The sequence below is a fragment of the Bactrocera latifrons genome, unplaced genomic scaffold, assembly GCF_001853355.1.
Source record: "Bactrocera latifrons isolate USDA-ARS-PBARC rearing strain unplaced genomic scaffold, ASM185335v1 scaffold_85, whole genome shotgun sequence".
NCBI classification, from domain to species: Eukaryota; Metazoa; Arthropoda; class Insecta; order Diptera; family Tephritidae; genus Bactrocera; species Bactrocera latifrons.
The window spans coordinates 773,222-796,192 of record NW_017537545.1 but is presented as its reverse complement, the minus strand read 5'-3'; the positions used below and the strand labels follow the sequence as shown (position 1 = coordinate 796,192).

The window sequence follows — 22,971 nt, the reverse complement described above, 5'->3', positions numbered from 1 at the left end:
TGCGATATTCGCCGTGGATAACACGAAAAGGACCATAAATTCTCGCAGAACCTTTCTTTCGAAAACTCGTAATGCTGACTCATGACTTTTATAATTTGGTGTTTGTTCGTCGAAAGAGGACTTTACTTCTCAATAGCTTACTCAGTCCGAAGTAGCACCTGTTATCAAGACTTATTCTGCGTTTGATTTCCAGGCTTTGGTGGTGGTGTTGATGCTGTGACTTTAAAGTTGTGACCGTCAATAGTGACGTGGGAGCCAAGACGCTAATACGACGATTAATTGTTTGATGATAGGAGCCCTTGTTCACTACCACACTGATTTGCTTTGCTTCCTTGTCCAGTCTGGAGAAAGCAGAACTAACGGCGCGGGTGTTGAGGCCGATGATATCAATATCATCGGCATACTCCAGCAGCTGAACACTCTTATAAAAGATTGTGTCTTCTCGATTAAGTTCTGCAGCTCGAATTATTATGGAGAAAATAGATTAACCCTTATTTTTTATGGAGAAAATAATTCGAGATCTCAATATACATGTATGTGTTATGTTATAATTTGTCTAGATTTAGCTTTTGTTTTATTGGCAATACAATTATGTGACATATGTGCATTTGAAATTACAATAGACATTTATGTTAAACATCATATATTCTTATTATTTTTACTCTTATCTCTCTTATTTAAAACTTGTAAAACGTACATTTTTTAATTGAAATAGGTTTAGCTAAGACTATTTTATTAAATTTAACACAAATATTATATAAAACAAAAGAATTTTTAATAAAGACCTGATTCAAAATTTATAGGATGATACCACTTTAAACAAACATTTTTAATGAAAGATTTAGGGATTAAAAATTTAAAATCTAGTCATTTTGACGGGTTAAGTTGTTTATGCATCAGCTGATTGCATTGTATTTCACATCTCAATTAATTTGTGCTCCTGTGGAAAATACTAAAGGGATGTGTTTGTAAATTTAAATTTTTATTTTTATGGAAATGTCCCGTAGAAGTCAAGACATTCCTATCCGACCACGCTATGGTATTCCAGATACAACAGAAGACGACAATAACAGCCTAATAGAGCGCACGAAACAAAGAACTAGAAAGACAACACCGAGCGCTATGGAGCCTTCATCATACAGTGAAATACCTTTTCTAGCACAATATCCAGATAGGGATATTTCCGCACAAGGGATAGAACGTATACAACGTGCAAGTGCAGAAGGGGATAAAGCCGAACGTACTATTATTGGTGAAGCAGGTGGTGAATACGATGATGAGGATGATAACTCAAACTCCAAAGACAGTTCGTACGAGGATAATAAAACACCAATGCGGCCCAACTCATTGCACTGCGATTCCTGTAAAACAAAAAAATCTAAATATTGATTTTTCTAAACAACATTTTTTACTGTTATAGCTTTTCCTTACGAGTTGGAAGGTGCGACCAGCACAGACGGCGAAATGCGACATTTTGTAGCCGATAATCTGGAGGAAAAAATACGAAGCGGTAGGTTTAAATGGATTAATATACTATATTCAGCTATAAGTTCCGAACTATAGATCAACAGAGTTATGCTTCACATAATAGCACACCTTCAGCCGCCAATGCGAGCGGCGGCTTACTTACACGTCGTTTCCTACAAACTCAGCGACCTCAAATTGATGCGAATGTTTTAAATGACATTGAGATCGAAGCGCAATATTTGGCTGCGTCAGTGGATAATTTGATGGAAAACCTGTGCAATTTGCTGCATTCAGTAAGTATAGTATTCAAGTATTTTCCACATTTTATAATAATATCCGCTGCGTAGATATCTTCAATAACTGCTGATAACGTGGAGGTGCATAAAAACGCAGTAAATAAACTTACAGACAGTATGGATGCCAATATTAAATGCATGTACACAATTATGGCAAAAACAGAAGAAATTACTAAGTCCATGAAGCCAACAGAGCAGCTAGGTCAAAGAATGTAAGTTAACCTCTAAAAATATGACTATTTTGAATACACTTTTGGTTACTTTTAGTCGCGAAATCAAGCGCCTTGTGGATATGCTCGATGGTACTATGTAGGACCAACCGATGGTGGTAAATGCTAATTTACCGAAAACCGCCTGTCCCCTTATTTAATTACACACATTATTGGTAGTATTATAAACGAGTTATTAAAATTATTATAAAAATTAATATCTGAACTATATAATTGTAGAGAATATAAAATAGTTGTATGCACAATTAGTATTTTTCTACTTTTGCTTTAACTATTCGCACACTATCTACTGGTCGATCATTTTTATCAGTCTCCGCCATGCCAATACGCTTTACAACCTGCATTCCTGAATACACTCGTCCAAATATTGTGTGTTTTCCATCTAGCCACTGCGTAGGAGCTAATGTGATGAAGAATTGCGAACCGTTTGTGTCGGGCCCAGAGTTGGCCATTGATAATATACCTGCACCGGTATGCTTAAGATCTGAGTGAATTTCATCAGGGAACTCGTTGCCATAAATTGAAGTGCCGCCACGTCCAGTGCCAGTTGGATCACCGCCTTGTATCATAAAGTCACGGATAATCCGATGGAAAACCACATTGTTGTAGTAACCACGACGTGATAGTTCAGCGAAATTCCGGCAGGTATTGGGCGCATGTTTCCAGTAAAGCTCCACTGTAATTTCGCCCATGCTATAACACAAATATACGCACATGCTTAATAACAACATAGTGTTGAAATATTATGAGTACTTACGTTGTTTCAAGTGTTACAAAATGTGGCTGCCATGCTTTGTCGGGAATACTGGCACCAGTTGCAGCTGCATTACTCGTCGTAGCTAACATTTTTATTTATTTATGCAGTGCTTAATTCAATATTTCGAAAGTAAAATATTGTCAAGTTTGTGGAGCAAAAGTAAAATCAAAACAAATCGCTGTCACAATTGAAGCTTGCCAGAGAGTTAATGCTTGAACCTTACCAGATTAAACAAAAGTCACTGTGATCATTTTTTAGCCATTTACATTTTACTTCTTCCACTCTAATTTTAATTTTCATTAAACAATTGTTACTATTTTTATATATACAATAAACTTATTAAGATATCTATATATTTCATTATTATTATTTCTTTTAGGCTTTTGTTTCTTACTTGAATAGTCACGTGTAGATGTCGCTGTAGGTAGCATTCAGCGGAGAACGTATAATTTTTTACGTTCTCTGGTTCGTATTTCTTGAATATTGTGAAAAGAGGAATGTCAAAATCATTTGCTTTGCTCATAACTTTATTTCATTCATCAACTTTCATCTTATGCGTAAAGTTTAGTTTGCGGAAAAATAACATTGAATTTCGGAAGCAAACATATAAAACGAAAAATGTAACACATTCAAGTGGTTTGTGATTTCGGGTAAATTTCCTATTGCCATCAGTTATTTTAAGTGCTTATGTGCAATAGAATTCCAGATCAACAAAATTTGGGTTTGCTCAGTTTTTAAAGGCACAAGACATAAAGAAATGTAGAAGAAGACGTATGTGTAAGAAGTGAGATTCCAGCGAAAAACAAGAATGCTTCAAGAAAGCGTAGGAAGCGATGATTCTGTTATTATTTTTTGCGTTTTTATTGCAATTGTTCGTTTTTCCTAAAATTACAATGTTTGTAAACTACTGCATTAGTGCTAACGCGTTAAAAAAATTCGTACAATTTGCAATCGAAAAGCCAATTACTGCTTTAGTGTCAGCTGTGTTACCCAAACAAAATGAAGAGGCAGACGTCGAACCCTTTTCATAACCCGCAGTGCTAATGTAATATTTGGAAGTGTATAATACCAGTATGTGCGATATCCTATTCCTCATTAATGCATAACATATTATGCCGATAAGGGCGGTGCAAACAAGAGCGGGTGGTAGATGCGTGTCGGCAAAAGCTAGTGCAAGCGAGAGCGTTTCCGAAGAAAAGTGAAAGTCGAATTCATGAAATAGTAATCACCGACATTACACCTTCAGTTGCAAGTAGATACATATATACTGCAGTATAAGTATGTTGGATATCCTTTTATATACCATATATTGCATGTTTAGTTATGGTGTTTTAAATGACAACCAAATTTTAAAACTAAGCGCTCCCCTCCAAAGCAGTAAGTGGACACAAGTAATGATAATTTCATTTGACAAATGCGGTCAAGGTCAATAAAAAGTGTGCAGATCACTATAACAACAAATGTTAATATGTTGCATGTAACTATGTGTGCATGATGATGAATTAAAAAGTGTTGATTGAGTTCTTTAGTTTTCTCTTTAGAAAAAATATCATATTGAAATAAAATAATATAATAAAATATAAGTGAAGTGTTTCTAATTGAGTTTGCTGACATAAAATGTTACGTGCGACAATGCAGCATTAAAGAATGCGAAACCTGTTTCAGCTATCAAAAAACGAATAAAAAAAATTAGCCCGCCGATACTGAGAATAGGGGTATTTTAACTGTAAGTACCTATTTCATAATTAATTATAATTTGTTTACTGATACTATAAGTTTATTAACAAGAAATATTTTTTATACCCATGTAAATCAATACGCAATTCTTACAAAAGTATACTTTTTTGCAAGATTGCATCCAAAATACATACCTATTGAAATCTTGCCATTAACTGAAGATGCACTGATTTTTTGCAAACCAAAGAAGGTGTACAATATGAAAACGTTCAAAAAAAATTGTTTTGTTATCGAACCTTAAGTATGCACCTTCTTCCTTCAAAATGAAAAGATCTTTAAGAGCGCTTTCAATAATATTTAAAGTATGATAAGAGACAGTACATACATATGTATGTGTCTGCTATGTATACTCATAAACATTCCTAACATGAAACAGGTAACTTGTTGCCTCTATATTTCCCTTCAAATTATATTCTATACAACCTAAGCCTTATCTGTGTTTGATAAAGTTTCGTTTTTACATGTTTTTGTGGAATGTACTACACTTCAGAAATAATTCAGAAAGCGTTGTCATTGTGTGTAAACAAATGAATTACGCCATGTAAAACGCTGATTGGCATAATATGAACGTTCTACCTCTATAAACGATTCTTTGAGTGTCTGGTACTCCGCATTGAGGTTTAGCTTGAAGTTGAAGAAAAAACTTGCTCAAAAACGTCTCCAGTTACCAATTACATATACAATTCCTTTATACATTTGGTGCTTCCTGCCACAGATTATTCAATCTTCTCAACTAGAAGCAATCAAACGAAATAATAACTGTATACTCATAAATTATTGTAGTGATAGCCCCATTATTAGTGGAAAATAAAGACTCGACTAATTTCAAACAAAGCAAAATGTTGTTGTCTTAAAGTCATAAAAAAAAAGGTAAACAGAAACTCAGATAAATAAACAAAAACGACAAATGCAGACAATGGTTGTGATTGTCACCGGTATTATATAGTCTGCTGCGATGATAATTCAATGAAATTTAAGTAGACATAAGTATGTATAGCTTCTGCATACGAATGTACCTTTACGTGTACTTTTATATTCATGTACAGTGAGAATGCATACGTCGCCGCATAGTGGACATATGCTCCAGACTATTGGAATGTCTAAGGGCTTAACACTTGACATGAGCTCGTCACAGAAAGTTTTCGTACTCCTTTTGTCGGTGTTTGTTTTGTGGCGTATTTATTTATTTTATTTTTTTCAATTTTGGTTGCATGCTAGTTGGCGTTAAGTTCATATTTATACCCCGAACAGGGTATTTTAAGTTTGTCACCGCCGCCTATCGCGGACCACTATAACGTAATAACTGTCGTACAAACTGAACGATCGGAAGCAAGCGCTTGCATGGACAATGTTTTATTTGTGACGAGTATTCTAGCTTCGGCGCAATCGAAGCGCATGTGTTTTCTTGCTTTTGTTTGTATACTGTTAACAAATTTATATGTTATACCTACAATACATATGCACATACTTACGTACGCATTGGCATGATACTTGTGGTCGTTGTCCAGAGTTAGTTGAATGGATTGTATTCACAGGGCACAAGGTATGGCGAAGGTCCACTTTATATGTGTGACGGATTTTGTTTTTTGAACAGAGCAAAGATATTCTACGGTGTCTGCAATAATAAAATCTCTGCGTAATTTCATCACGAATAGAGGCACCCTAAGCTTTGTTCTTTAACAATACCTGATTTTTTGGGTATCTAAAGCTATTTAGTCTTGCTGTTTATTCAGTACGGCCCACATCTGTCAACTACAAAAAATTTCGTTACTTGACGGTAGTCGAGTAGGACATTGGAAAGACCCAACCAACGCGCTAAAAGGGGAGTGATGTTAGTCACCTACGATGTTAGCATATGCAAAAAACGTGAATATTGAGGTAATACTTGCACAGGTGGTAGTTTCTACTTTTTCTACAAGTGCACAACAGCAGTAAATCTAACTGAAACATGTAAGATACACTGAAATTCGCGAAGTTAACTTTGTATGTATGTATGTCTGTCTTATTGCATTCCGTGCGACATAATGTCATATTCGGCACCTATACAGGAATTGACCCAAAGCTACAAAGTCGCAGAGTTCCCCAAATTTGAGCGAATCTGTCAAAAGTGGTTTAAGGGATTACATAGGTTTACTCGGGTAAAAAGCAAAATTTTTCCGTTAATTTTTTTCTCATATAAATTTTTTTATTGTTACACTATTAAGAAACAAAATCTGAAAGTTTTGAAAAAAAAAACATACATTTTTTTTGGATTCGGCCATTGAGACACCATTTCGGTGAGCCCTCGGAAAAAGATGCTTGTTGTTGTTGTTGTTGTTGTTGTAACGATTATCAGTCCCCGTTGGGATGGTGAGGGTTATCAGTGTTGTCGTCGATGTCATCTAACGGGAGGCCCAGGAAACGTGCTGTTTCGACGGGGTCGGACCAAAGGGAAAGGGGTGTTAGATGGGTGGGGTTGGTTGGGCATGCAAAGAGATGGTCAGTGTCATGCGGAGACTCATTGCATGCAGGACATTCGTTAGGTATGTCAGGGTCTATTCTGGATAAGTAGGAGTTTAGCCTGCTACAATATCCAGAACGAAGTTGCGCAAGGGTCACTCGCGTTTCTCGCGGCAACTCGAGCTCTTCGTCTGCTATGGGTGGTGATTTGACTCCAAGTACGCCATTCACGGGGAGGGAGTCGGTGAAGGTGTTGATGGCTCCACTGTGAATGGTGGTCAGTGCCTGTCGGAAGTCTGTTGCGTCCGAGGTCCTGTCGGCGTATTGTTCGATGTCGTCGACGTAGTCAAGGAATGACCTCTTGATGTTCCTAGGAAGCGGTTCCGCTCCAAGCAGATGACTGCAAGGATGATTTCTACGAAAACATCCCAGCAGGAACTGCTTGGAGAGGAGTTCGTTATGCTCCTTGAAAAAGATGCTTCTTACTCGATCATCTAAAATGAAAAAAAAGTATTTTATTTAAAACCTTAACGTAGAACTTGGACGAAGAAAAAAAACGAAAATTGAATTTCTGGCACACATTTCGACAAAAAAAAAAACAAAAAAAACCAAAATGAAAATATCAGAAAAAAAATCCTTCGCCAAGCCCTTAAGAATTTTATCTCAAAGACCTGTGTAAAATTTCATGAAGATTAGTTGAGTACAGTACACAGTTTCGAGAAAAACTTAGCCTAGCTAGCGCAAGTTCTCGAAACTATTAATCGGATCAACTTGTAGGACAATATTCTAGAGGTGTTGTAGAATTTAATAAGACGACAAAAATAATTGAAACGTTTTAAAAGTTGTGATTTTAACATGAACGACGAAAAACGTCCTGTGCGGCCACAAAACTTTGAAGACGAGAAACTTGGAGCATTACTCGATGAATATTTGTTGCCAAGCACATGAAGGTCTCTCAGAATCTTTTGTTTTTTTGCATGTCCGAAATATTTCTTTAACGCTACGAAAATAAATCCCGTGACTGGTAATGAAGAATGAATCAATTATGATAACCAACAAGCAAATTCAACGGCAAAGCCGAACATCTGTATTTAATAGGATCTAAAGGTCGTGCTGTATTTGAGCTTCTAAAATTCGGTGAAACCGCACGAATATGGTCGAATGGTTGAAGTGATACACAGATAAGAAAACTTCAGACATGCCAGAATACTGCACTCCGGACTATAACGAGATACCCCTTGATGTCCCTGCATAAGGAATTCCTCTCCAAACAGTTTTTGCTGGGTTTTTTTTTTGTAGAAACTTGCTTGAAGCGCAACCACCTCTTAAGAATATGAAGAGATCTTTCCTTACCATGTCAATGACATAAGACAATAAGCCGACCATGACCCCGTCAAAGCAGTACATTTAAACAGACATGAAGCAATAATTTCCCTTCACAACAACGCTCGGCATCATGTTGCAAGATGGCTAAAAAACTATTTAGAAAACAGCGGCTGAAGCGGCCTTGAAATTGATGGGGACACAGTAAAGTCGTTGGTTGATGCAAACCATTGTACAACAATTAAAGATTGCGAAAATATTAAAATTGTCCAACGCAACCTTTTATAAGATTAGTATACTGTCAATTTCGCAGTTTGACATTTGGGTTCCCCATATTCTTACAAAACGAAATTTGCACTAACGACTGCGAGTTGATTATCAAACGTCAAAGAAGTGATGTGTGCTGGAATGGCGACAAAACATTGGTTTGCAAGAATATATACCGCAAGAGATCATGGCCTAAAAAAGACGAAACAGCTCAAACCACTTTGAAGGCCGATATGCACTAACAAAAGGTTATGTTGGTTTTTTTGACATCTTTCATCCGAGGCTGTTGGGTCCTTTTCATTGCGGTATTCTTTTACTTGGCGGGTCCCAAACACAGCTCACAACTGTTGGTTTTATCCATCGGCGTTACGAGTTTTCGAGAGAAAGGTTCTGCGTAAGATTTATGAGATATACATCGACATTGTTCAAGGAATTAATAGATGGCGGCTGTGCTGGCGAGATCATGTCGACCGAATTGATGAAAACACTCTAGCACTGAGAGTATATGATGCAGTTTCTGCCAAGGGGAAGCTGTTCTAAACGAAGCTATAACCGCGTAAGTAGTGTCTACGCCTATAAAAAAGGAAGAAGAAATACCTTCACCACAAAGCAGGACGTTTGGACAAACTGGATCGTGCGATTTCCGATCCCAAATTCATGGATAGCATTATAACTAACAATGAGACATGGGCTTGCATGCCAGCAAGTCAACAACCCTCGGAATGGAGGCAAAATAGCGAACCGTAAGAAAAATAAATCACGCCAAATTCGCTCAAAAATCAAAGTGATGCTCATTGTTTTTTCCGATATTGGTGGTTTGGTTCATTATGAATTTGTTCCGTAGAGACGCACGTGCAATAAGCTGCTCCATTTGGCTGTATTGAGACGTTTGCGTCTGAACATCCGTCGAAAACGGCTGTAATTGTGGAAGGAAATTTCATGGATTTTATACGATGATAATGCACCATTCATAGAGCTTGTGCCAACATGAATGAGCACAATCGGTCCATGAATCTTCCTAATAAATTATATAGTATACTTTTTTATCGATGATCATTCGATGACGAATAGAGCTCCCAATACATTGTTATTCTCTCTTAACTGAACTTTTCAAACTAAAGTTTTTTTCATTTAAATCTAAGTTAAGTTCTAAAGAAGACATGCCGTTCCTACTTGTTTTATTCTTTTTATACTCTCGCAACAAAGTTGYTAAAGAGAGTATTATAGTTTTGTTCACATAACGGTTGTTTGTAAGTCCTAAAACTAAAAGAGTCAGATATAGGGTTCTATATACCAAAGTGAGCAGGGTAACGAGTAGAGTTGAAATCTGTCCGCCCGTCTGTCCGTCCGTCCGTGCAAGCTGTAACTTGAGTAGAAATTGAGATATCATGATGAAACTTGGTACACGTATTTCTTGGCTCCATAAGAAGATTAAGTTCGAAGACGGGCAAAATCGGCTCACTGCCACGCCCACAAAATGGCGGAAAGCGAAAACCTATAAAGTGGCATAACTAAGTCATAAATAAAGATATTAAAGTGAAATTTGGCACAAAGGATCGCATTAGGGAGTGGCATATTTGGACGTAATTTTTTTTGAAAAGTGGGCGTGGCCCCGTCCCCTACTAAGTTTTTTGTACATATCTCGGAAAATACTATAGCTATGTAAACCAAAGTCTATACAGTCGTTTGCTTCAGGCATTTCCATATACAGTTAAAAAACGGAAGAAATCGGATAATAACCACGCCTATCTCCCACACAAAGGTTATGTTGAAAATCACTAAAAGTGCGTTAACCGACTAAAAAAAACGTCAGAAACACTAAATTTTACGGAAGAAATGGCACGCAGGCTTTTTTTTAATTGAAAATGGGCGTGGCGTCGCCCACTTATGGACCAAAAACTATATCTCAGGAACTGTTTGACCGATTTCAATGAAATTCGGTACATAATATTTTCTTAACACCCTGATGACATGTACGAAATATGGGTTAAATCGGTTCACAACCACTCCTTCTTCCAATATAACGCTATTTTGAATTCCAKCTGATGCCTTCTCTGTATAATATATCCATTAGGAACCAATGATGATAGCGGAATAAAACTTTACACAAATACAGTATTTGATGCGAGATTATAAAATGTTCGGTGACACCCGAACTTAGCCCTTCCTTACTTGTTTCACAAAGTTTTACGACACACAAACACAACAATGTATGTTACTCTAATGCCCTTTAACATTCTAACATTATAAATGGCATAAAAACGCCAAGAGATGGATGGAGAACAACAGAGACCGGGTTATGGTGAGTAAAATCGAACCAAAGTGATTTCCTGCATAAATGAATTGATGTGATGAGATTAAGCTGCTTGAGACTACAGAAGATGGAAAAGAAAACACAATGAAAGATAATAAAAAATCCACGCCCACTGCAAACATTGTGCTGTTTAGGAAGCAGCACGACCGGTTAGAGTTCATTGAAAAGTGCAACACATTGTGGCGGCGAGTGAAGAATATTGACGCCGTCTGCAACGTTCGATAGCATTACAATGGCCAGACGCGGTTCATAGAGCGTGCAATGCCCAATAGCGAAAACATAGACTAGGAGCTAAAAACTGAAATTTGACTGCGGTCCGTTAGTGTGGTGTGAAAATGTACTGCGCGCGCTGCAATAACAATAACAACAACAATGTAGCACAATTCACTGCCGTAAACAATGCCCCGCTAGGCACGGCGACCCGGCTCGGCTGTGTGTGCGCAAGGAGGTGGAGAAGATGTGTAGAATGGAGAAAAACGGTATGCGGCGATTAGTGGTCGAAATGCAATTTGCGAAAATTTTCTCAAACTTTTGACGTAAAACAATTTTATAACTTAAAAGTTTCACTCTGACAAGAAATGAAAACGGAAAGAATATGAAATGCAGACGCAGGCAACAATCATAGAAATAAGTAAGGAAGAAGAAGAAGAATGCTGCAACCAATGATTGGAAAGAATCGTTTGCATTATTGTATGATGGCGAAAACGGAAGTTGGAAATTTTCAAATAATGTGTGTGTATGTCTGTGTGTGTGTGGACGTTGTAAGCATCAATTCGAGCGTAAAAACTCCTAAATTTTTCGACTTTTAATGGTGCAAAGTGATAGATTATCATTCATTGCATGGAATATTAAGTTGCTGTGAGATGAAGCACTACGAGTTCTTACTTAGTTTCGATAAATTGCGGGAAAATTGTAAAATTGTAGCAATTAATTGCTGCTTTGTCAATTATAGCAGTTGTTAGCGTTAAAAAAAGTGTATACTAACTTGTCAAGTGGGAATTGGAATTGCATTTTGCGGATGAGTGGTTAGCTAACACTAAACTGCAACTTGCGCCGATTGGGTGCATACATCTACATCTATACATGTATGTATGTATATCAAAATTATCCATCGCGTTTTGTTCGGGGTAAACTTCTAAACTAATGAACCGATTTTAGTAATATTTAAAAAACTTTATTCAGTTTGATCCAACTTAAAAGATAGCAGTATTAGGATGGATTAAATATGTTAAAAGTTTAAACGATTCATGAATGAAAAAAAAAAATTTATATATATTTTTAAACAAAAATATGAGTTCGGATTCATAATGTATTCCATTAACAAATAGTTGTACTCGTATCAATCATTTACAACATTAAAGCTGGATAGTATTAACGAAAAAGTGACATATTAAATCACTGGAACAGGTGTGACGGGCGTGCTTGCTGGGAATTACTTGGCCAATGAAAACTATCTCAACAAAGGCTCTGGAGGTTATCTTCAACATCCGGTCAATAAACATACCAGCGAGTTATGAGGCTGACATCTAGCCGGCTTATCAGTTTAGGTCATTAGAACCTACCTAGTCACTATGGGCACAGTATCATACTGGATCGTGTTAATGAACTAAGGTTAAGTTGGCAGTGCAACCAAGTAAAGGAGAACAACTATACAAAACGTTTTTATAGCCCAATAGAGAATATTGCACCAATGGTTCAATCACTTACGGATCAAAGGGTGAAAAAGAAACAGGAGCAAGCTAAATAACTGCAATGAGATGCAATTCCGCTAAGTTATCTCAGGCCATTCTGCTTCTTTAAGGGTTGTTTGAAGCAATGTACCATAGAGGAATACCTCAGGTCATACAGGAAAATTACTGTGGTGAGTTGACAAAAATGCTTTTATTGCTAGGCAAACGGAAGCTTGGTAACATTGTAGGAGTCAACACAGGGCACATACCCTTAAATTCCCATTATCAGAAAGGTTGTGTGGAATGTAGAGTATGGGCGGAGGATGATGAGAAACTGGAATATTATCTATGCGTGCGAATGCGCAGTTCTTAGCCGGATGAGAAGGCGCACAGGCCACGGCTTCCAATACTTCAACTTAAGAGACATTGGGCTACTGGGATGGAAAAAAATCATGTTTTGTTATCAAATGCGCCATTTTGTATGTGAGCTGCATGCTATAGTAATCCAATTTGTTCGAAGCCTTGGACTGTTCTTCTTCTTTATAGGCGTAGACAACGCTTACGCGTTTATAGCCAGTTGTTCTTCCTTTCCACTGTTTGGTGCCGATTGGAGATTAAAAGTGTCTCAAGTTCTCCACCTAGTCTTTCCAAGTGAGTGGAGGTTTTCCTTATCCAATAGTCTCAGAGCGTCCATGCGGACGACATGACATAACCAGCGCAGCCGCTGTCTCTAAATTCGCTGAATTATGTCAATGACGTCGTATATTTCGTAGAGCTCGCCGTTGCATCGACTGCGGTATTCTGCGTTGCCAATGCACGAAAAACCATACATTTTGCGTAGAACTTTTCTCTCGGAAATTCGTAACGTCGACTCAAGAGATATTGTCAGTAGCCTCTATTGGCATGAATTATTTTGTGTTGGATATTGAAGCTGACGAAATTATCTAAGACTTCAAAGTTATGACTGTTAACAGTGACGTGGAAGCCGAGTCGCGAATGCGACTGCTTTTTGTTTGGTGAAAGGTGATATATCGTCTTACTCTCGTTCACTACCAACCTATTTGCTTCGCTTCTTTATGCAATGTGGAGAAAACAGCACTAACGGCGCGGCTGTTAAGGCCAATTATATCAATATCATCGGCATACGCCAGCTGCTGTACACTTTTGTAGAAGATAGTATCTCCTCTATTTACTTCTTCAGCTCGAATTATTTTTTCCAAAAAGTCGGATTGTCTGAAACCTCTTTTGGTATCGACCGACTTGGAAAGTCCTTCCCGATCCTGACGGAGCCGTTGGCATTTCTCAACGTCAGTTTACACAGCCGGATTTGGTTTACGGGGATATTAAATTCAGAAATATCGGCATAAAGGCTTTTCGTGCTGTCAGTCAAAATCAGTTTTAACAAGTAAGGAAGGGCTAAGTTCGGGTGTCACCGAACATTTTATACTCTCGCATGATAAAGTGATAATCGAGATTTCAGGCGTGGTTGTGAACCGATATTTGGTACATGTCATCAGGGTGTTAAGAAAATATTATATACCGAATTTCATTGAAATCGGTCGAGTACTTCCTCAGATATGGTTTTTGGTCCATAAGTGGGCGACGCCACGCCCAWTTTCAATTTTTACAAAAAGCCTGGATGCAGCTTCCTTCTGACATTTCTTCCGTAAAATTTAGTGTTTTTGACGTTTTTGTTAGTCGGTTAACGCACTTTTAGTGATTTTCAACATAACCTTTGTATGAGAGGTGGGCGTGGTTATTATCCGATTTCTTCCATTTTTGAACTGTATATGGAAATGCCTAAAAGAAACGACTCTATACAGTTTGGTTGACATAGCTATAGTAGTTTTCGAGATATGTACRAAAAAGTTAGTAGGGGGCGGAGCCACGCCGACTTTTCCAAAAAAATTACGTCCAAATATGCCCCTCCCTAATGCGAGCCTTTGTGCCAAATATCATTTTAATATCTTTATTTATGGCTTAGTTATGACACTATAGGTTTTCGGTTTCCGCCATTTTGTGGGCGTGTGAGCCGATTTTGCCCGTCTTTGAACTTAATCTTCTTATGGAGCCAAGAAATACGTGTACCAAGTTTCATCATGATATGTCAATTTTTACTCAAGTTACAGCTTGCACGGACGGACGGACAGACTTCCGGATTTCAACTCTACTCGTCACCCTGATCACTTTGGTATATATAACCCTATATCTGACCTTTTTTAGTTTTAGGACTTACAAACAACCGTTATGTGAACAAAACTATAATACTCTCTTTAGCAACTTTGTTGCGAGAGTATAAAAACGACGAAGGGGTGGTGTGTGCCGTTCCTCATTTCAAGGGTTTTTTCTAAGATTTGCCTTATGGTGAATATGTTCTAGATTTCTAGGCCTGAAGCCACACTGATAAGGTTCAATCAGTTTGCTAACAGTGGGCGTTAATCTTTCACACAGTACGCTGTATAAAACTCTTACGAGGACATCTACCAGCTGGGTAGTGGCACCTTTCCAATAAAGGGAACGGACATTCCAGTGGTCGTCATCAAAAGGGGGGTCCCTCCTCCGAGGCTGCTGTGTCCTTTTCATAGCTTCTGCTCGCCTTCCAACGGATGTTTTTTGGGTACCAGGGGGATACTTGGTCTAAGGCCGGAAGTCGTAAGCTCATTGATCGTTTAGTTTGTAATGATAGCTATGTATATGTGGTCATTGTCCGATCTGAATAATTTGCTCAAAGGTTGTAGTGCTGCCTTGGAAAATAGTCTGTACAAAATTTTGTGAAGAATGCTGAAGAAAAGTAGTTAGCTTCGGCAAGAATACTTCTAAAAACTAGTAAAAAGTCGAAAATAAGTAAAGTTTAAAATATGATTTTTACATCTCAATCAACTTTGTGGCATTTGAAAGTATCTTACTGAATCTATTCAAATGGCTTACTGTTTTATACACAACACAAAAGCTTGTCACTTAAATTGTTACTTTTTATCTACTACATAGGCAATTATATTAAAAAATAGTACATAACACATTTTATATGTAAAAACCCTCAATTAATTGCAATTTTAAAATAAAGAATTTTTATGTTGATTTTTTAACAGCATTACTGTTTCGCGAGCAAAATGTCAAAATGGTGTTTATCAAAGTCACACATATGTATTTTGTTTAGTTAAAAGTTAAATAAATAAATATATTGAAATATTCCATAACTTTTTTTTTCAATTTTTAGTCATCCCAAACATTATTTTTATAAGCAACTTTTAGCGCTTGTAGTTAAATTTTGGCGTTGTCATAACAAAAAATATACAAATATTTCTCAATAATATTGCATGCCTGTTTAATTTATGCCACTGTCATAGAATCAAAAATTTTTTACCAAATATCGTATGATTTATGGCATTTGAGATGTGCATTTAAAGCTGTCTGCGAAGTGTAAAATTTCGTTGAAATGGCATCTAACTATTTTTATAACTATTCTGTATGTGTGTATTCTAACACTTATATTAGGGGTGCTCCAAAATTAATAAGAACTGTTTATTCTTTGATAAAATTCGATTATAAAGCCAGACTTTTAAGTTTGTATTATTCACGTCTCTGCAAATAAGTCAGCTTGATGTGCTAATTCGATTTAGCCATACCCGTCAGGCTCCCAGTTTTTGAGATAACGACGGGAAATTTTACCGCATACTTTTATACGCAAGAAGCTGCGCATTTTTCGAAAGTTGCCGATATCGGACAACGATCCAAATCAAGGTCTTATTTTATTTATTCAGATATCTTCATGAAATTTAGCGTGGAATATTGCCCAAGGCTATACCATTGCCTTCAAATAAATCGAACTGCTACTGTCCATGTTATTCATTCATATTTTGACAGATCACTGGTGAGTCGCGTCAAGCTGTTATATTATTTTCATCCAGTATTATCTGGCATTTCTTCGTGGAAGTCGTTGTTCAAGCGTTCAAATTTATTACGAAAAAGTCGATTTGGCGCCATTTGCAGCAATTCGGACTGAAGTTGTTCCATACAACTTTTTTTACATTTTACGTCGAGATCTTAAATTGAAAGCGTACAGAATACAGCTTGTGCAACAACTAAACCCGCTCGACCTTCCCAAGCGATATCACTTCATTTCTGAAAAGCTTCAAGAAGATCCGACGTTTTCAAGCCAAATTTCTCCTGCGATGAGGTCCATTTCTGGCTGAATGTTTATGTAAGTAAGCAAAATTGCCGCAGTTGGGACAAAGAACAATCTACGCAGATTCAAGAGTTACAATTTGATCCAGAATATACAACGGTTTGGTGTTTTTTGTGGGCCGACAAAATCATCGGTCTACTATATATTTCTTCAAAAATTTATGCCTGAAATTAACGCTCGTGATCTCGCCGACGATTGGCGCCACGTAGCGGAAAGAAGAAACGACTAGCGCTGTTCTTAACTCGACAATAACCTCGACAAGTTACAGCTTGCACGGACGGACGGACAGACGGACAGACTTCCGGATTTCAACTCTACTCGTCACCCTGATCACTTTGGTATATATAACCCTATATCTGACCTTTCTTAGTTTTAGGACTTGTTGTTAACTCGACAATAACCTCGACAAGTTACAGCTTGCACGGACGGACGGACAGACGGACAGACTTCCGGATTTCAACTCTACTCGTCACCCTGATCACTTTGGTATATATAACCCTATATCTGACCTTTCTTAGTTTTAGGACTTGTTGTTAACTCGACAATAACCGCGTAAGCGGTATCTACGCCAGTAAAGAAGTAATGATGTCGCCTATATTTGGTTTGAACAAGTTGGCGCCACTTCTCACACTTCACATCAATCTATGGATTTCTTGAGAGATGGATTTCGGTGAGCAGAACGAGTCATCGAACTCAACGGATGGTAGCTGCGGCCAACATTTGAAAGAGATAATCTCCAAAAAATGTGTGCCAAAGAATATTCCTTCGGATGATTATAAACATTCTCCGTTTAATTTTAAGTTTCTGTGGTTTTCCTTAAAAAAAAAAAAAGGGAACTTCGAAATAGATCACCTTTTACAATGCGAATGAAAGGATAACACTATAGAAGAGTACCATTAAAGGAGTATGGTTTACTGGCGTATTGAACATGAAAGATGCGATTTGGCGCTAGGATAGTGGCACAACACACCAAACTGTCAGGGTTCATTTGCAGGTTATCCAGCTTTTTTCAAGTTACGGTATACGTCAATTATTCGAGAAAAGTACTGTCACATGGAACGTATTGTCATTCGAAGTGATAGTCAAAGGATGCTTCCGGTACAAATTCATTAGTATCAAAGGCAATGAGCTGATCGATCTGCTGGCAAAATAAGCTGCGGCAATCTAACCAATGAGATCGAATCCGTTCTTTGCTGTGTGTTTCGTATTTCGACAGTAGCTACGGAAAGAGCTTATAGAAATTGCTACCAGCAACAAGTGCGCCTTCGCTATTGGAAGAGTTTAATGCAAAATTGTTCTTCCTTGGGATATTTTAAGCCATCTAGTAGTAGGTCACCATTTGTAGAGCTTGGTAAGCTGTTATACAGATCTTTGCCGGTTTTGTGACCCAATGACGTCAGATCAACCAGAGCTTGTACTCTTTGATTGTGCCGTAGTTGAAAGAAGAAGGAGTCAGGCTACCCGATGAATGAATCTAGTGAAAAAAAACATAGAAAAATATTAACCCAGGAGCTTTACTAAGTCTTTTTGATTCAATATTTGTTAAATGAAAAAAAAAAAATCTGATATCAGAAGAGAGTACAACATCTTAATTTCTACACAATCTAGAGCTAACCTCATCGCTCTAACTTTCTCTTGAACATAATTATCTATCGACAGTCAAGCTTCTCTTGAACATAATTATCTATCGACAGTCAAGCAAGCTCACGCCGTTACCCATTTTCACAAAGGTCTAAATCGACGGTCGAGCTGGCTATTTTTGTCGTAGTATCTCGAACTCAAAAAAAAGTGGGGTATTTCATCCTAAGCTGCTGTTTCTTTTTTATTGGGAGTGGCTTCTACGTGAGTAGTTCTAGTGTCGCTAGGCGACTAGCATAAAGTTTACACATTTATACAGCGAGTCGCTGGTTTCAACACCGACCCCCACTCAAAGTCGGACCTTGTGAGTGAGCAGATGTTGCAATTGGACTTCAGCGGACCCTTAAACCAAATATTTCGGACTGGCTACGCTGAAGCTTCCGCTCTTTGAGCCGAGACGCGAATCTCTACACGAGTTGGCTACCGCATCTTACACAGGGATTGCTCACGATTCCATAATGCGCGGCGAGGACACAACGTAGAAACGAGATATACGGTGACATAGTTTAGCGAATCAAGAGATAGCGGCCGCGCTGGCTAGGTTTTGCTGTGGATTGCTGTATAATGGGAACAATCCAGCTTTGAAGGTTTTCGATACAGTGGCCGCAGATGGAATCAGAGGAAGAAGAAGACCTCCAACCCGTTAGAGAGATTAGGTGACAAACTTGGCATCATCAATTAGCGCCAAGATGTGATAAGGAAGAACGACTGGCGCGCTGTTGCTAACTCGGCTATAACCACGTAAGCTTTGTCTACGCCAGTAAAGAATAAGAAGATGAAGAAGAACTCGAATTTTGTTTTTGAACATTTGTTTTTGAGTTTAAAAATGTATGAACCGCCCTAAGGTTTGTACTCGATGAATATTGTATACACAATACTGCCTCTTATTTTTAATTTGTGTGTATTGCACAATTTCTATTGCTTTTATTTCCACTGAAATCGTTTCCGACATTTAAGAGCGCAGTAAAAAGCTTTTATTTCTCAATCCCACTTCAAATGTAAATATCCTGTTCGATAGCACTCGATACATTTACCTTTCGTTTTTGCATACTCGTAGTGCAGCAGCAGAGTTAAAAGTATTTGATATAAATAGCAATTCAAAATTCAATTAATAAATTATTTTTGCCAAAAGTCATTTTCATTCAATTATCCATTTAATAAAGGGATTCGCAGTAGTACCAACAATAAAATAAGTACCATTTTCGGATTTACTGTTGCACTGCAAATAAATTTCACAACAACACGGTTGAGGACAGTTCACCACTCCTACGCACTCTTATATAATCCTCCGATTTGTTGGCAACTTATTATGTTGTTGAAATTTAAGATGACTAATCGCAAGTTATCCAATGCCAATGAATGCCGAAGCCTTCATTTCTATTATACCTGATTATTTTCATATACGAGTACCCACGCACATACATACCGACATACCATGTACCTGCAGACGTTGTATGCCGCATTGACCCCGGCTGGTTCTGTACGCTGGGGAGAAATTGAAATCGTAAAATTCCGTCTGCGACGGTGTGGTGCGGCAAGCTCATCAGAATTCAAATCGAAACTGCTAGTTTAGCTTCTGGCCACAGATATGGACTAAACTTATTGCTTACCCATTTTCAGCATTCATTGCATTCATCCGTTTTACTGTTGAGCAATTATCACAGTGCGTGTGTGTGTGTTTGGTTGGAAAATATTTTACCTTGTTCGTTCTTTTGTTGCCGGCCACTAAAGCAATCTCCTGCGGCAAACCTGCTTCATTCAATCAATAACGGGCTCGTTACTGTACTAATCCTCAAATATGTTTTTATACATTTGAAGAGATGAACAACAGCAAATGCCAGCAAAAAGTAGTAAACAGAAAAGCACCCTGTAGGAAAGTCAATTGATTAACTATTGTTAGTTGCTGGTGGGTAACGTTTGAAAGTGGCAGTTATGTGAAGTCAGTGAAGTGTGTAGTAATTGGAATGAAATTTTGTTAAAGAAGATGAAGTAAGAAGTAAGAAACTCGCTAGAACAGCATCAAATACTGAATTTAGAACAACAAGTGTCTAACTGTCACAAGAAGCTTCAGCGAGCATATCCATTGGTCGCAAAACAGTAACGAGTCCTCATAGCAGGAATGTCTAAGGCAGTGTATACTTTTAAATTGAACAATAATCTGGCACAACCTTCCAGAAGATACGAGAATAAAAAAAGAAAAACACAAGTCAGCACTATACGACGAACTACTCTTTAAAATGATGTTTGGAGTTCTAAAAAATCTAGTCGACTCAAAATGCAGTAAATTCAGTCAACTTGATTGTCTTGATTAAGAGTGATCAGTCTTCTCTGGTTGGTTTTACTGATTTCTTCCAAGACAACTGACAACAGAATCTACTGTCCAGCGTTGTTCTAGTGGTATGACTTCGACATGTCCACTTTTAAAAAGACAGGCAATCATTTGCATGGAAGTGCTTCGCGTGTGAAAATTTTTTTTGGGTTCGGCAAACTGGAAATACCTATACAGTCAACTTCTGTTTTCTTTCGGGCTCATATGCGAAAATTTATATATTATCATGATGTAGAAGACATGTTTCGAAGATCCGCGGTCGTATTTTTTTAAACATTTCTTTCGACAAATCGATCTTTTGTTTGAGCGATTGAAAAATTATGTGAAATCCAATGTGGAAACATTTTTTTACCATAAAATATTAATGTCATATTAAATTAATGCTGGTCCCACTAATGCACTTAAGTTGGTTGTGTCTATATTACGATGGGTCACTTGAAGATCTTGCAGTCTGAGTTTGTGTACAGCATCAATAGTTTCCGAAACAACAGCTGATTTTGAACGACCTTCATGCAATTTGTCATGGAGTGATCTACGACTCGATTGAATACACTATACCATCGATAAACACTGGTCCTTTATGGAGCTTCAACATCGGAAATTGTATTAAGTTGACCGATGCACTGTGGCTGAGCTAATCCACGTCGAAAATTGTAAAAAAAGTAATCACAGGATAATGTTCACGGTTGCATTCCATTTCTTGGTTGTGATGAATATTTTAAGCTACTGTAAATTACAAATATGTCAAAATATTCTATATATAACATCATAGATGCCAAAATTTGCGACAAAGGTGTCAGTTGCTAAATCGCAACACTAGGGTCACCATATCTCGAAATACAAAAGGCAACCTACCTATCTTGACAACTAAAAAGTTTTCCATACAAGAGCTTTATTCGTATCCCAGTGTGTAAGCAGCTGTACCCAATAGAGGTTGGGTATTGGCCACTCCGACAAATGAGCTGAGGCTTAGAGAGAAAGAACCTTTGTGATATTTCATTGAGATCTTAAAAACCGAAGGTTTTGTTGCTTAGGACTTGGCTAAATCTGCTCTCTTCTTCACGCTGATGATCGAATATATATTTATGTACATATTTTATTGGGTCTCCGACGTTTCCTTTTGGGTGTTCCAAACATCGTAGCAAGCTTACATGGGTTTCCTCGGGTAAAGAAACAGCCTTTTCCAATAATATTTTTCTCATATAAAAAAATAAAATATTATTTTAGAATTTTTTATTGTTACAAACGTACACTATGAACAAAGAAATTCTGAAATGTTTGGAAAAAAAATATTCTCAAGTCGGCCATTGCGACGCCATTTCCGTTGACCCCTCGGAAAAAAGATGCGTCCGCGTTGACAGGATAACTCCTTACAGGATCATCTAAAGTGAAAAAGTACGTGTTTTAGTTAAAACCTTAACTTAGAACTTGGAAGCAAATATTGAAAATTTGATTTTTGGCAAATATTTTTATAAAAAAACGAAAATTTCGCGACATTTTTTTTCAAATAGTTGTAATGGAAAAATATCTTTCGTCCATGTCTTTAAGAATTGTATCTCAAAGACCTATGTAAAATTTTATGAAGACCGGTTTAGTAGTTCTGGAGAAATCTTGCCAAACGACTTCAAAAACACAATATCGAGAAAAATTTGTTTAAAGACGACGCACCTAGCCTAGCTGGCCTCGAGGGCATAAGTTCTCTAAATCTGAGAAACTGTTACTCATATCACATTGAAACTTTTGGACAATATGAAGGTTTTGTATAATTTAATAATCAAAAATTCGATCTTTTCAAACCCGTAAACCCATTTACCCCTCAACAGAGTATTCTGGGCGTAAAAATGGCGACAAGCCTATATCTCTCACTTCTATATTGATAATTGTTTTTCATACAACAGTATGCAAGACCTATGCGCTATGAAGGGGCAATTTTTAGTAAGGCCGTCTTGCAGTTTTCTGAAGCTTTAGGTATCTAATGATCTTGTGAATTATTTTGGAAGGATGCAATCTTTGAATATGTATATCTTCAGATTCCACTGTTAACCTTGTCGTTTAAACTCTCCCTTCACCATAACTATTTATCATTAGTCAAATAAATATCACCACTGGCAAATATTAAATTTAAATAAGGACAGCATCAATTTTCACATTACACGAAAGTACGGGAAGCCACATTATTTCCGCGACTTCAAACGAAGATTAGCCAATTCCACTTGAATTCCGCCTTGACCGAAAAATTACTATCCGCTTACGACTGCACAGCTACTTACATACATTCATAAAATACGGGATGAAACAACAGATGTTGTTTCTGTTAC

The 22,971-nt window shown here is 37.5% G+C and overlaps 3 protein-coding genes across 4 annotated transcripts in view; 2 read left to right on the top strand and 1 right to left on the bottom strand.

Annotated features, from left to right (window-relative positions):
• Positions 1–917: 917 nt before the first annotated feature.
• Positions 918–2,242, top strand: LOC108977159 (BLOC-1-related complex subunit 6). The gene is made up of 5 exons (XM_018946733.1): positions 918–1,363; positions 1,421–1,510; positions 1,564–1,760; positions 1,815–1,975; positions 2,031–2,242. The coding sequence occupies exons 1-5, from the start codon at positions 991–993 to the stop codon at positions 2,074–2,076; spliced, it is 867 nt and encodes a 288-aa protein (XP_018802278.1). The 5' UTR covers positions 918–990; the 3' UTR covers positions 2,077–2,242.
• LOC108977160 (peptidyl-prolyl cis-trans isomerase-like 1) lies at positions 2,150–2,937 on the bottom strand. Its single transcript, XM_018946734.1, has 2 exons — positions 2,751–2,937; positions 2,150–2,686 (listed from the first exon to the last, which is right to left on the bottom strand). Exons 1-2 carry the CDS (start codon positions 2,837–2,839, stop codon positions 2,239–2,241), a joined length of 537 nt encoding a protein of 178 aa, XP_018802279.1. The 5' UTR covers positions 2,840–2,937; the 3' UTR covers positions 2,150–2,238.
• Positions 2,938–3,306: 369 nt separating this feature from the next.
• The window catches only part of LOC108977200 (bifunctional heparan sulfate N-deacetylase/N-sulfotransferase), a 264,059-nt gene continuing 244,394 nt past the window's right edge, over positions 3,307–22,971 (top strand). The window contains exon 1 of one of the 2 annotated variants that reach the window (XM_018946782.1): positions 3,307–3,400. The gene's annotated coding sequence lies outside the window, so the exon portion shown is untranslated. Of the gene's footprint in view, positions 4,029–22,971 lie in introns of both variants that reach the window. The other variant, XM_018946779.1, reaches the window with a different exon arrangement.

Bases quoted from the DNA above. Each gene is read 5' to 3' on its own strand.
- LOC108977159 (XM_018946733.1), top strand. From the start codon at position 991: ATGGAAATGTCCCGTAGAAGTCAAGACATTCCTATCCGACCACGCTAT. The intron at 1,364-1,420 runs GTAAAACAAAAA...TTACTGTTATAG, and splicing joins CTCATTGCACTGCGATTCCT to CTTTTCCTTACGAGTTGGAA. The intron at 1,761-1,814 runs GTAAGTATAGTA...TCCGCTGCGTAG, and splicing joins TGTGCAATTTGCTGCATTCA to ATATCTTCAATAACTGCTGA.
- LOC108977160 (XM_018946734.1), bottom strand. From the start codon at position 2,839: ATGTTAGCTACGACGAGTAATGCAGCTGCAACTGGTGCCAGTATTCCC. The intron at 2,687-2,750 runs GTAAGTACTCAT...TTTGTGTTATAG, and splicing joins TTTGTAACACTTGAAACAAC to CATGGGCGAAATTACAGTGG.